Source organism: Melozone crissalis, unplaced genomic scaffold (assembly GCF_028551555.1).
Source record: "Melozone crissalis strain CALT ecotype California unplaced genomic scaffold, PUWL_Pcris_2 ptg000081l_1, whole genome shotgun sequence".
Classification (NCBI taxonomy): Eukaryota; Metazoa; Chordata; class Aves; order Passeriformes; family Passerellidae; genus Melozone; species Melozone crissalis.
In genome coordinates, this window is record NW_026535858.1 from 8,824,419 (window position 1) to 8,838,506 (window position 14,088).

Here is a 14,088-nt window from a genome sequence, read left to right on the forward strand (position 1 = left end):
CTGTCTTGATTTTTATGTAAAATATACTATTTTTCCATACACACACACACACACACACTTTTCTGTATCTTAAAGGATAAATGCCTTTATTGAACAAGAAGTGCAGAGAAGGCTCCAGAATATTCACCACAAAGCTGAGGATAATCATGTTAGTGCTTCCTGGACTACAGAAAGTTTGAAGGTGAGCAGAAATGGGTGAGAGATCCTGACCTTCAATGGATCATGTCTAACCACTGATTTAGTTTTGTTGTTCAGTAATTTCCATGTTTTCCTGTGTTTACTTACTCTTAATTTATCAAAAAATTTAAAAGAAGTGAACAGTAAATGAGGTAAGAGTTTTTAAATTTTAATCATATATTTATTTCCAGTGGCATTTTTATGTTGTATTCTGGGGTTTTTTTGTCAGGAAAGAGTGTGTAAATGACAATAAGAAGTTTGCAAATAAAATCTTCATTTGATGTCAGAAAAGATTTAACTGATGAAAATTAAGGTTCTTCTGAATGGAATTTCATACGTACAAACAAATGCCTGTTCAAAAACTGGTGATCTAATTGATCCAAAGAGTGGATTGATTGACTTCTAAGCTAGTTGTTTAATAAATATTGATTGTTAGTTTTGAATAACTTATGCAAGAAAGGCAATTTTTAATAACCTCCTGTACCTATTTTTGTGCTTAGGATAATGAGAGGCACAATAACAGCACTATTCAACGCAAGCTGAAGTATGAGGTAGGTCATAATTTGTCAGAAGGAAATGCTTGTCTTAAATTATGGCATGCCCTGTAATTAAATTTCATAATGTTTAGCTGCATAATTAGAATTTTGAATTCACAGCAATATTAATGGCTAACAGAGATGGAGGTGCATCTTATCAGCTGGAATCAAAGTGATTTTCTTTCAGACTGTACCTAGCTCTTCCTTGTTTGAAAGGTGTGGTGTTAGGCTGGATCTTTCTTCATTGTTTTGCCATGATTCTGAATTGGAATAGTATCCCTTTAATTATTTTTAGAGGAGAAAAGTGTTTAATTAAAATTAAAAGTGTTTTACATTTAATTTAAAATAATTTAATCCAATGATTGTCTGAATTCAGAATACACATAACATTTTGGACTCACAATGAACTGCTGTAAGGGTGTCTGTAAGGTAGCAAAAGGAACCAGGCAGGCTGTGTGTGTCCTGAAGGATTCATGTATATGTGTATTATACATGTATTAAATGAATAAATACATTATATTGTATAATGTATAAATACATTATATATATGTATTGTAAATATTCATAAATATTCATGAATACATGTATTTATGTATTTTTAAACTAAGGCTCAGACCCTTCCCACCATATTTAGTTGTCTAAGTGCTGCTTGCAGCACAGTTATTGTCTTGGTGAGTAAATCCTAGGTACCTTCGTGGATTTAAACTGAAACAACAGAGGGGCTGCAGCACTTCAAACTTGTACTGCTTTTGACTTTTAGACTGATTTTTTCAGCTGTGTTGGACTTTTTGCACTTTTTGGCTAGTATAGGATTACTTTTTTGTGCTTGTGTGGGGAAAAAAATGAGGACTTATGAGTTTCTGCATTGCCTGTTGAATTTCCTGGAGTTTTTGAGTAAAGCATATATAAACCAAATGAAATGGATGCCATACAAAGAGAAAGCAGGGGTGGGTTGAAAAGATAAACTGTTCCTTAATCAGATCTCAATTGCTGCTATTGGGTTTTGGAGAGAGAGAGATTGTACCAATTTTGAATGATTGTATGAATCTAATCAAAATCAATCCTCAGTTAGAGAAATGTTTTGGTCAGGAGACTTTACAAAGAGATTTTTGTTTTTTTCTTTTGGAATTTTTAACAGAAAGGTCAACAGTGGCAGCCACACTATGGCTTTCCATTTCTGTCTAAAGATTTCAATTGTGTGGAGAAAATGCAGGAGTAAGAGACCATAAGAGACAGAAGGCATATACAGAAATACTGGATTTATTTTCCAGTTCTGGAAGACATTCCTCCCCTTGTACATCAGAGAAGGCATTTCAGAATGAAGGCATAACTCAGAGCAGGAGAGCTTTGCCTGTCATTGTGACATTAGAAGTAGTTTAATTCACTCTAAAGGTACTAATACTTTGAAGAGTAAGAATGTTCTGTATCAGAATGTTTTATCTGCTTCTTTACATAGTTCTGATTTTAATGATGTGGCTTATTCACTCCACAAGGTTGAAAATTTCAATCATATTGGTGATAAAATAATTACTTCTCCAGATTGTGAGAGCTCAAGAACTGAATCTGATTGTTCCCACTTGAAACAGATTTCTTCTGCAGGATCCTTACTGGGTGCAAAATGAGCAAACTGGCTTCAGCATATTGTGCCTTCTCTTTTCTCAGTCTAATGTGCATTTTGAAACAAAAACTTAGAAAGATGACAGCTCATTAAAGACAGTGCAACCAATAGATGAAGACCAATCTAGTGATTCTCAGCTTCCAGCACACAGTGCCTCTGATTTGGTTTCTTTTAAGTCAATAACTTCTTGATTTGATGCAAGACCTGAACATCCTTCCAGTCTGGGATATTTTATCAGTCAGCTTTCTTGCTTTTATGAAGATATCAGTAGTCAGCTGGTCAGCAGGGCAGTGAGTTCTAAACAAATTAAGGAGTTAGGAAGTTTGTGTGATGCAACTGAGAGATGTGCCCAAGCAATATCATTAATAAAAAATCTGTCATTTATAAGAAACTTGCAAGTAAACATGTTCCTCAAGTCAGGCGTGAATCAGGACAAATCCCACACTAGTGGTGGTGCTAAATCTCATACTGAAAATGTCATTCAGCCTGAATCCCCCCTGCAAGAGGCTGTCACAATGAGCATAAACATGGACATCTCTGATGTCTTTGTGAGAAAACCCCCTGAAGAATTTGCATGCCATTGGGAAAAAAAAGAGCTAGAAAACAGTTGAGTGTTAAGACAGAACTTTGTGCATTTTCCTGATTTTTTTTTTGAAACTTCAGATCTGTTCTCTGGAAGAGGTACTGGAATTTTTCATCTGTGCTTTACCTCAGATTTATGTTAGGGTTGAGGAGTTGAAAGGTGTCTGTTGGCAGTTGCAGAAAACCAGACCCAGAACCTGCTTGCTTGCTCTTGTTGGGTTCCACTCTGTTTGTTGTTATTCTGTCAGCTGAACAAGGCACCTGCCAGAGTTCCTTGGCAGTATTCCAAGGTTCCCATCAGCACTGTAAAGGAGATCCAAGTTGGCTTTGCTGGACAGAATATTTGACTTCTGTGTTCTGCTGAAGATGGTTTACTCACAATATTTACCTATAACAAACACCTCACTCAAAGAATTTGCAGTGACATGAGAAGTTTGATTATTACAGTTTGATTGTTTGGATGATGATGTTTATTTAAATAAATTTCAGCTCTTGAAAGACAATTTTATGCAGATTTCACTGGACTGGGCTTCAGATATAAATAATTGGTTTTTTCAAATGGAGTACAATTGCCCTGTAAATTTCAAACTGAGTTAGCTGACCTGGTTTGCTTACTCTATGAAAATATGGGAAGTATTAAACCTTCATTAGGTGACATTCACATACTGCTGTCTGCATCAGTGAATGTAGACTGTGCTGAGCAGACTGTGTATAGGAGTCTTGTTCTTACAACTCCTCATAAAGATCTCTTAAAGGAAAACAATGTCTTTTTTTCTGCACCTAATATTTTGGATGCTTCATGCCAGTGATCACAATTTGACAGCCCTTGGTTGTAGAGTTTGAATAATACCCATTGTGCAGTTTTGCCAGACGAAGAGAAGTGTACATAAATTGAGCTTGTGTTTTCTAAAAGGAACAAGGTTGGACCTGATTCAGGAATTGTTTTTTTCTAAATACTGTGAAAAAGAAATAAATACTCTCCTGAGAGTCATCCCATCAATTCTTCAAAGCAGTTTGCATATCCCTTTGGAAATCTGGAAATTAACATTCAGTTCAAGTGAAGAAGCCATTTGGCTAATTATGCATTTGACTAGGTATTGAAATCCAAAAGAGTTTAGATACATTCAAAATGAAAGGCTAATAAATATTGATAAAATCCTTTCCCCCCCACTTTTTTTAATCAATAGAGAAAAGGAACCTTTGAGCTCTAAGGGAATACCACAGACTGTGTAAACACATCTAAACAGTAATAATTATTAATTGAGTGCTTGCATTTTGTACATCTCTGCTATGCTGTACATACAGTTCCTTGGGAAAGTGAGGAAATTAAATGCTTCTGTGTTATATGGTAGGTGGGTGAACACTATAATAACAGCTCTGTCTTATGATTTCCATTTTGGCTGTGTTTTCTAGCTCCTTCCAAATACTATCTATCTTCATTAATGTCTTCTCTATTCCTCCTTGATTTCTTTTCCTTAATCTTTTTGATAATCTTTGTTTTTCATGCTCCTCATTTACTTCATGCCCTTGAACTCAATATTTCAAAACACCTGCAGATTTTTTTAATTTTTCTTTCAATTTATGCTCTTAATGCTACTTATGTTTACAGCTTTTATATGTGCAATTTTGGGAATATTAGCATTGACAATTCTCTTCCTCTTCAGAGTTTTGCATTTAATGTTTATTGCACTTTCATACCAAAATTTGTCACAAGTGCTAAAGGAGTTCTGCTTTAAATAGCATTTCAAGCTTTGATGATGCTGCTGTGGCAAGACAGATGTTTTGGGGTCAGCCATCTGTGAGCATGTTTTCTCATGCTCCAGCTAGGTAGGTGACAACTGGGGACACTGCCTGGCAGATGGAGTGAGTTTAACTCTGTCCATGTAATGTTCTTGGCCTTGCTTTCATCATTCTCTGCTTGCTTACTGATGGGGTTGTTGGTGCTGTGAGATTTCCTCTTTTACAGTCATTTTGTTATTGCATCCCAAGGAAAAATGGAGCTGTTGGACATTAATAGAATATTTCCATTAGTCAAGGCTTTCCTCTAGCTTAGGATGAGGGGTATTTTACCAGTTAACCCCTGTCAGATGGTCTAATAATAAATAAGCTGTTGTCTCCTATTTTTTGTTTCTTCCCTTGTGAGAGGAGCTGAATATGTTTTGAATCCTGTTGCTTGAATATGCCATCTGCCTTGTTTGAGGAAGATGGTTCTTGGCAGAAAAACCAGTGGTGTCTAATCTGAAATTCTAAATTCTGTTAGCATATTGCCAAGCGGAGGTGAAATCTACCACACAGAGTTAGACTTCAGTCTCTCTCCTAGTATAAGAACATTTCCCATTTGTTTTTACCATATGTTAGGACATGATAATATAACTCACATGGGATTTAAAAAGAAATAGCTTGCTTTGGGTAGGGAAGTTATGTCTGGAAGGATGAGCACTTGTTTGGATAAAGAGTTATGGGGGTTTTTATTGTTATATTTCTACTTCCTTAAGGAAGTCCAAAAATGAGCAAAATGTGTCATGTTATTTTGAGGTATTTTAACAAAGAATGTGTACACAAATGAGTAGAGAGAATAATATCATCATGTCAGTCCTGCTCAGGAGTGGCTCCCTCATAGACATCACTATGAGATTTCTTCTGGGCCTTGCCCAAAGTCAGCCTTGAGTGGCACTACCTGAGAGAACTGCCTTGATCAAGGCTGTTAAAGGAAATCAGTCTCTGAAACCAGTGTTTTTTCTGATTATACTCCAAACTTAAATGTTTGTGCATTTCGTATTTCCCAATAATGATTTTACTCTTCTGTGCTTTTAAAAAAATCTAACTCAGTGAGTACTCTGCACTTTCATGAAAAAAATAAATTCATAGCAGTGTATTTTATTCTATATACTTCTGCTATTTTTACTATGTGAAGTAAAAATAAAGATCATTGTTTATGAATATCAAAGCATTATTTCATGTATTAGGGTGCATTTTCCTCAACACTGTGTTTGAGATTGTTTTTCTCTCTATTAGCTGTTTGTAATAGCTCTCTGAAAATGACTGTCAATAAATTACACGTTGACAGAGGTGGCTTTAAGAGTGGCTTTACGATTTTATTGCTATTTTAAAACAGATGATGTTGTTTTCAGGGGAATGAACTTCTCTTTTCCCCCAAGGAAAGAGCAGCTTACATTTCAGTGCTCCAGAAATGAGTTTTAGCTGAAAAGCTGGTGACGTGGGCAGTAATTACAGAGAGCAAAATGGACAGGAGACAATATTTCTTAGGAAAACAAAGGTTGCTAAAAATATTTTTCCATTCAAACATAAACTTTTTCATGGTTTCTTAAAATAAAAAAAAAAGTTTGTGGTAAGTATACTCTAGATTAACTCAGTGGAATAAAAATTCACTTTCTTTGTTTTATTAATGCTAATAACATTAATTAACTAACATTAATAACATTAATGCTAATGTTAAGGGAAATTACATTGTCATTTATAATTGACTGGCAAAGTAATAACAGCCTCCTGTTCTTGAGAGCCATGATGATGTCAAAAGGCTCTCTGTGACAGGCAGAGGTGTTTATGAATCAGTTTCAAATCCTTCTCCAGCTCCTACACAGCCCTATGTGTACTGGAAGTCACCAGGAGTTGCTGCAAAGAAGATGAATGTTGAGAATACAGTTACAGCTCAAGTGATGGATAGCAGTGCTAAATACAAATATATAACACAGCCATAACTGTGAAGTGATAGTTTTTCAATCTTTTTGGTTGTTAGCTTATATTTGTCATGCTGCTGTTATTTTTTTAAGTGCCAGTTCATTAAGGTTTTCAGACCAAATATGTTCAATGGAGCAAGTAGAGGACTTCCTTAAAGGCAGTTTTTCTACTTTTTCCCCTCTGAATGCTTATGCTCCTTTTGGGCAAAATGACTGCAAAGCATTAATCTTTTCAGTTGCAAAAATGTTTTCTTTTTGGCATAATTTCAGAGTTACATATTCCATCTGGCTGTCAGAGGAATGAGCCCTCATTGGAAATAAATTTGTAGATTGTTTTGTCCAGACTGTGCAAATTTATCATAGTTGAGTTTTCTGGGATTCCAATATGATTAAAAAAAATAGTAGGAAACTGTTCTGACTGTGGATTGCTTATTTAATTATAAAATGGGTTTGAACTTCAAAAGTTTAAGAGCTTTCTGAATTGCCTAGACCCCTGCAGCTTTTTCATGATATTTTAAACATTTGTTATAAAAGATAGAGATGTACAAAAAATAGAGCTAACTGTGAAATCTTGATTAATACACTGATTTTTCTGAAAGGGTTGTAATAAAAAGTCTTCTGCTTTCCCTTGTTTTTGGTATCTAAGCTGAAAATGCCTTTTCAAATAAAGGAATAATTTTTAATACACTTCACCTGAATTTTTCTATGCACAAAAATATGCTAGAGCTTGCTTATAAGACAATATCCACTTTGTTTTCAAATAAGACAAGATCCACTTTGTTTTCAAATAATTCCATCATTTTAGAAGTAATTTCTACCTCTTCTTTGCCTGCTCCTCTGACCAAGAACACATCCTCATTTTCAGTGAAGTTGTTTTCTTTTTTCCCTTGTGTAGTGATTTTGGTTTTCCTTTCTTCTCCCTATTTGGTATGTGCATGGAAGAGGATGGTGTGTCGTTCTCTGGGAGCAAATCCAGATGACCTCAAGGACCCAATCAAGATCAGTATCCCACGGTATGTCCTGTGCGGGCAGGGGAAGGATGAGCACTATGAGTTTGAGATAAAGGTAAGTGCTTATCATTTGCTTTTCTTTAATGCTTTTGTTCCACTAAGTGCAGATTTTGGTTCTCTTTTTCTCAATGCTGTTAAACAAGAGAGATGAGAAGAATGCACAGCATAGGACACTATAAATACAACTATTTTCCAAATGGGTTGATTATGCAGAGGAGGATGGAGGCCAAACTCTTGGGGTGAGCAGTTCCAGAGCCAATGTCAGTTCAATTTGAAGAGTTCCAGAGATGAGGATTAAATGCATATTAGTTATAGGAAAGCCCTTCATTGAGATGCAAGTGTCAGCTGTAGAAAAGGCTTAGATTTGAAATATTTACCTGCAATAATGAAAGCATGAAAACTTTATTTAATTATTTTGCACATAGGCAAGACAAAGGCTTGATTCCTTTCACACTCTCTTTAGTGTTCTGATTCTTCCCACTCTGCATTTCCAAGGTGTTGCTTCTCCAAACTCTCAGTTGATTTTCTGTGTAGAAATGCTGGGGGGGAAAAAAAGCATATTAATTTTGTTTCCTCTGGTACACAGCCAGTGTTTTTTCAAAGCAAGATCTAAAGTCTAATTGGAAATGTGCTCTCAATGTGTGTGGACATATGTGTAGCATAACTGATGCACATGGCATCAGAGACAGAACTGGCAGCCTCCTTTCCTGAGTGTGCTGCCAGATGCTTCATTAGCTGCTGTGAGGTGGAGGAGTGACCTTCCTCACAGGGTAAAGGACCTTTTTTGAACTGTGCTCTCTTTTGAAAAGGCTTCTATTAAGATGGGCAGTCTTAGCTTTGTTTGTGCTAATTAAATTTATCATTTTGAAACATACCATGCTATTTGTGGGTGGAACACCTCCTTTTTGCCTGTTGAACTTTGATTTTCTTGGGGCTAGTGAAAGCCTGGAGCCAGGGAGATGCTGAGAGATGAGGAAGTGCACATGAAACATCCCCAAGGACTCTTCTACTCAATTTTCAGCACATGGGATTTACTAGACTAGCTAATGGTTAGTGAAGATGGCTAAAGTAAAAATGTAGCTTCTCTTGGTGGATTTCTTTTCCAGGCATTCTCCCTTCATCAGTAAAGCCCATGTAAGCCTCTACAAGATCTTAGCATGAGGGAGCAGTTGGAAGACCATGTGAAGTTTGGCAGTTTTGGGGATGTTTCTTGTAGTCATTCCCTCACATGAATCAATCTAATGAAAAAGCTTAATGCTTTTTCCTTTCCCTCCAGGTCTCTGTGTCACAGTGGATTGCTTCTGCTGTAGTTAGGATTTAGGTCCATGCTACAATCCACAGACCGTCCACAAACTTTTTTGTTTTAAACATTGTCCACGCAGAGCTCCCAGCTCTACTTTGATCTGTATTTATCTCTAGAAGCTCCTACAGTTATTCTGTAGAAAATTAGAACACCTGAAATAGTAGGTTTGTATATTTTTTTTGCCTTAAAAATCAGGAAAATGGGGCAGAGGGAGGAGACTAAATGTACCTGTTCATTTAATCTCTTCCTCATAGGTTAGAATACCATGTCAGCTGTCAAAATAATTCCTGATTTCAACCTTACTTCACTTAGTTCAAGTTTATTTTCAGGTCATCTGAAATATATGTCAGTTGTGGGAAAGGAGTGAGGTGTTGCTAGCCCCATTTTCTTTTCTAGGTCCTAAATAAGCTTTCTTCAGCAAGGTTCCTCTTGCTTTTAGGAAAATGGGTTGCTGACCTGTCTGTGTGTCATAGCACTTTGGAACCTGACAAAGTGACAAGTGATGATTTAGTTGAGTTTTAAGACAGTCCCCAAAACTGTGAATTCTAGGTATCTCAGAGGTATTTTCTTCAGCAGATGTTTCTAGTCATTGTGTTTGTAGTTAAATCCTGCATATTGTTATATAGAGCAACAAATGTAATAAATTTCTGTATATAACAAATACATTAATTTCTTCTTGTGACATGCAGTAGTAAAGATTATTTTGTTAAATGCCAGAAGAGAGAGAATGAGTTCCACTTCCCTTGGCAGCTTCATGGTCAATTCATAGGTCTTTCAACCCTAACATATTATCCAACAATATTTTGTTTTAGTGCAAGGTCAGCATCTTGTTGGTGTAGACATGTATGGGAATAGGCCAGCAGGATGTTCTGTCTGCTTAGGTTCTTCCACTGGATACAGATCCTAATTAAAGATGTTGAGTGAGTCCTACAAGAACTGACTGGAGAGAATTCAAAACAGGAAGAAACTGATAATTTATTAGAGCTGAGACAGCACCTTCTTTTGCAGCAGGAATGTGTCATGGAGCTGTTTGTCCTAGTCTGCTATTAAGTGTTCTGCAAGAATTGATTCATTTCCAAGAAATCTTCCATTTGAGTGACAATTTTATGTCTTGTCTTTAAAGACATGATGAAACAGTAATACCTTAATCAGGTCTAAACATTTTTTTTTTAGAGCTGAATTAGTATGGCAGAGAACTATTCATGTATTCCCCCTCTTCATGTTGTGTCAGGATGTTCAGACAAGGCTGTGCTAGAAACTGTGTGGGAAGAGCTTTTGCTCTTAAATATAAAATAACTAAATAAAATATAAATGAAACCAGTGGCATCTGTTATGGACAGTGCCCATGGTTGCAGACAGTACCTGTGGTTGGCAGGAGGAGCAGCAAGGCAGGGGAAGGTGGAACTCCAGCTCTCAGAAAGACATGCAGGGTTTCCTGGGAGCAAGTGATGGAAACAAAATCTGCAATCAAGCACAGCCCTGCAGGGATCCTCTGACAGTACTGAAAGTTGTAGTTAAGCCTTCTCATTCATCTTTTCCTCATTGTTCTGAGTTCTCTCCTTTTATTTATCCTGTTTGATATTCTTTCCAAACTGGTTTTCTTGTGTTTCAAAGCCTTTTTGTGATGTCTGACAAGTACTCCATAAGAAAAGATCCAGCCAGATGCACCCTAAAACAGTGCTTTCCTTCAGATCCAGTTGCATTTCTGTTCAGCCAGATGCTGTGTTGAATCTGCTCAAAAAGTTCACATTTCTAGTCCAGATTTATTTCTGAGTTTGGTGAACTGTTGCAGAGTGGAAGTAAAGCAGAGGTGGTTCTCATTGATACATAGTTCTTTAAGAAACTGATGCATGCCCCATAACTGTCTACATTAGTAAGAAATCTAATATTCTGTCAACATTATCAGATTAATACCCTCAATAATAAAATAGAAAAAGGTTATAGGAATTTTTTAGAAAATTTCTAGCTTTTCAGATGCTGTTTTCCTAGTGTGAGGAACAGTTTCAACAAGATTAATATGAAGAAATACAAGTTCTCATGATGACTGTAGACAGTTTAACCAGCCTAAATAAAGAAATGAGGCATTTCCTGTTTTTTTTCCTCATTACTTTCAGAATGAGGTGGAATATTGCTTTTTTCTACCGTGGTTATGGTGTTAACTTGTGTTGCTGTGGAGCAGAAAGAGGACAAGTTCTGTTCTGTGCTTTACAGTGCAATGGATTGAAAATGTTTCCTAGGTTGTTTTCCATCAGTCATCATGAGAAGACAAGATAAGGAGACAGGACTCTGATATCTCCATTCAGATTTATAGGTTTTACATAGGAAATGCTGCCTTTGAATGGGAGAAACAAAACAACCCACAATTCTGAGGCAAATCTAGGATCACAGCAGTGCCTAGATAAGACTATTCCCAAATCTGTCTTGCAGATGTACTTAACCATATGGTTTTTGTTCTTAAGAAAATACTTTTAACTGTATTAGCAAACTATGTAAAAAAGCAAAGGGCTTTTCAGAATTGCTTTACTGGTTCAAAACACTTGCAAATGTCCCTCTCCCATTCCTGCAGTGTATAGTCTGTCATACAGCTTTTTTTAAATGGGGGAAAATCATCCAAATCCAGACTTGTTGGATCAGTTGTAGGAGTGACAGGCCATGTTCTAGAAATGCTATTGCTATGCCAGGTGCATTGTAATTCTCTTTATACAAGTGGAGATTGATTCTGTCTGTCCTAATAGCAGTATTGCTGTGCTTTGGGGGCCACTTAAGACTTTGTTTAGCATTGAAATTTGTTTTTCAATCATTCCAGCTATAACAACAATAAAATTTTGCTATTACCTGCAAGTCTCATTACAAGAAATTGGAAAGTAAACAAAGAAGATGACAAGGACCAAATCAGACCTTGGATCACCAGAGCTGCACAAAGTCTTTTGACTTTTGGCTGTAAAGTCAAATGCTCTAGTCACAACACTTTCATGGCTCACTTAGAAATGTCCTTAATTAATGTCACCTAATTTCAGATGGTGTTTAGTATCTCAGTTTTGAGAATAATTGATGGTAAGGTTGGTTTGCCCCCCCTCTTTGCCTCTGTTGTTATGCACTCGATCCACAGGAGTAGTTATGTTTATTTTAAGAAAACTTCCTATATAAATGGAATGTTCATCACCATTTTGAAAACACAGACCAAGAGTGTCTTAAAGGAATATCTTCTACTAAAAGCTGATATAATATTTTACCCTACAAGCTGGAATCCCATTCTATGTGGTAATGAACTCTGTATGTCCAAGAGAAGTGTATTTGTTAATTGTCAATATCTATTTATAAGAATATACATTTCTGTGAATATTTTGAGAGGCTACACTGCACTTAATATTACTATCAGTGGGTGTTCCATTAATAATGAGAGCCAAATAGCTGCACCAAGAAGGGATTGGGGATGTTCTAATGTGTTTACAGTCTTACCAAACCACTATGGATTAAGGAATAAATGCATTCAGGTGTTTTTTGCTTTGCAATCAGCGCTCCTTATTAAATACAATTCTGTCACTTTAATGAAAGAAACATTAAGTAAACTTATAAAAGTTTTTGGATTTAAGACAGCTAAGAACTGTCCATTTTAATCTTATAACCTTCTATACTGCATGGATTTTACACTGTGTGGGTTTACTTCTGTTTGTTGTGTTTATACTGTCTGCTCTAGATAACAGTTTTGGATGAGACATGGACGGTGTTTCGGCGGTACAGCCGCTTCCGAGAGCTGCACAGAACTTTAAAACTGAAGTACCCAGAGGTAAGCTTTGGTAAAGCTTCTTTTACACAAAAAGGTAGAGACTTGAAAATAAGTGGTTTGAGATATGTTCACTCAAAAAGGGAGGTGATTTCAGACAGCCAGCACAATTTCACCAGTGCAGTTCCTGCCTAACCAATTTAGTCACCTTCTATGATGGAGTGGCTATATTGGTGCACATGGGAGGAGCTGTGGGTGTCATCTGTTTTCATCTGTAAAGCCTTGGACATGGTGTCTTGGTTTGAGACAGTTTAAAGAGATGGGCACTCTGAAATGAGTAACTTTCCCCTTCATTCCAACCAATCCCTTCCCACCATTAAGGAATGAGATAAGAGTAGATATAAGTGGAAAAATAACACATTACTAACAAACAGAATGCCAACAGGAAAAAAAAAAAGGTCAATAAAATCTAGGTACCAAACTGCAAAAAACTCACAACCCTACTGGAACAAAGATAAGCCAGAAATAGCCTTTCCTGAGATGGCATGAGGCAGGGACAGCCTCAGGCTTGTAGGACAAAGGGGCAAGATGCCATCGCATCCCTCTTGGGAAGGCAGGAGCTTTGCAGAGGAGTTCTAACAGCAGATAAAGACTTGCTGGGGTCTGTCTGCTGCTTCCTCCTGTTTTCAGGCCCTGCTGCTGTTGCTGTGCTCTGCAGTTGCAGCTGTGGGAGGGAAAAGCACTGGTGGATGCTGGCATGGCATGGCTCCGGGAACTCTCTGGCTTTTTTTGCTGCCAGCAGAGTTTGCAAATTCACTTTGAAATGGTTTCTAGTTGCAAAATGCAGTCTTTGTGGATGGCTATGGTTGTGAAGCCAAAGCTGCCAGGAGGAGAAGGGTTCTGCTCCCATAGCCCTCTCTCCTGGAGCAGGCAGCCGATGGATTCAGAACAGCTTGCTGGAGTCTATGGTGACTGGCAGACACCTTCAGAACTCGCCCCAAGGCAGCTCAAACCTGCCAACTGCACTCTCTCTGAGATGAGGCAAAAACCAAAGAGAGATCCCAAAAAGGGAGGGAAAAACTTTCCCTGAGCAAGGACCAAACAGCCTGCAAAATAAATACCATGTGGCAAAGGAACACCCTGGGAGGACCAATTCTGAAAACAGCCACTAGCACCTCCTCACACACACAAGGTCTCTGGATGCAAAGTCTTAAGGACACTAACAATTCTTGGATGCAGGTAGATCTGGAATGCAGTAAAATTATGGATCTTCCCAGGACACATGGTCCCCACAACATCCTTTTCTCTAAACTGGAAGGAGATGGATTTGATGGGTGAACTGTTTGTGTGGATGAGGAATTACTTGGATGGTCGCATCCAGTGGGTGGTGGTCAATGGCTTAAGGTCCACACAGACATCAGTGAAAAGTGGTATCCCTCA

The 14,088-nt window shown here is 37.4% G+C and overlaps 1 protein-coding gene across 2 annotated transcripts in view; it reads left to right on the forward strand.

Moving 5' to 3' along the window:
- KIF16B (kinesin family member 16B) overlaps nt 1-14,088 on the forward strand; it is a 137,359-nt gene that overhangs the window by 82,540 nt on the left and 40,731 nt on the right. For both annotated transcript variants that reach the window (XM_054290179.1, XM_054290180.1), the window contains 4 exons: nt 76-181; nt 678-728; nt 7,554-7,676; nt 12,622-12,711. In XM_054290179.1, coding sequence (XP_054146154.1) covers nt 76-181; nt 678-728; nt 7,554-7,676; nt 12,622-12,711 — 370 coding nt within the window. The remainder of the gene's footprint in view (nt 1-75; nt 182-677; nt 729-7,553; nt 7,677-12,621; nt 12,712-14,088) is intronic.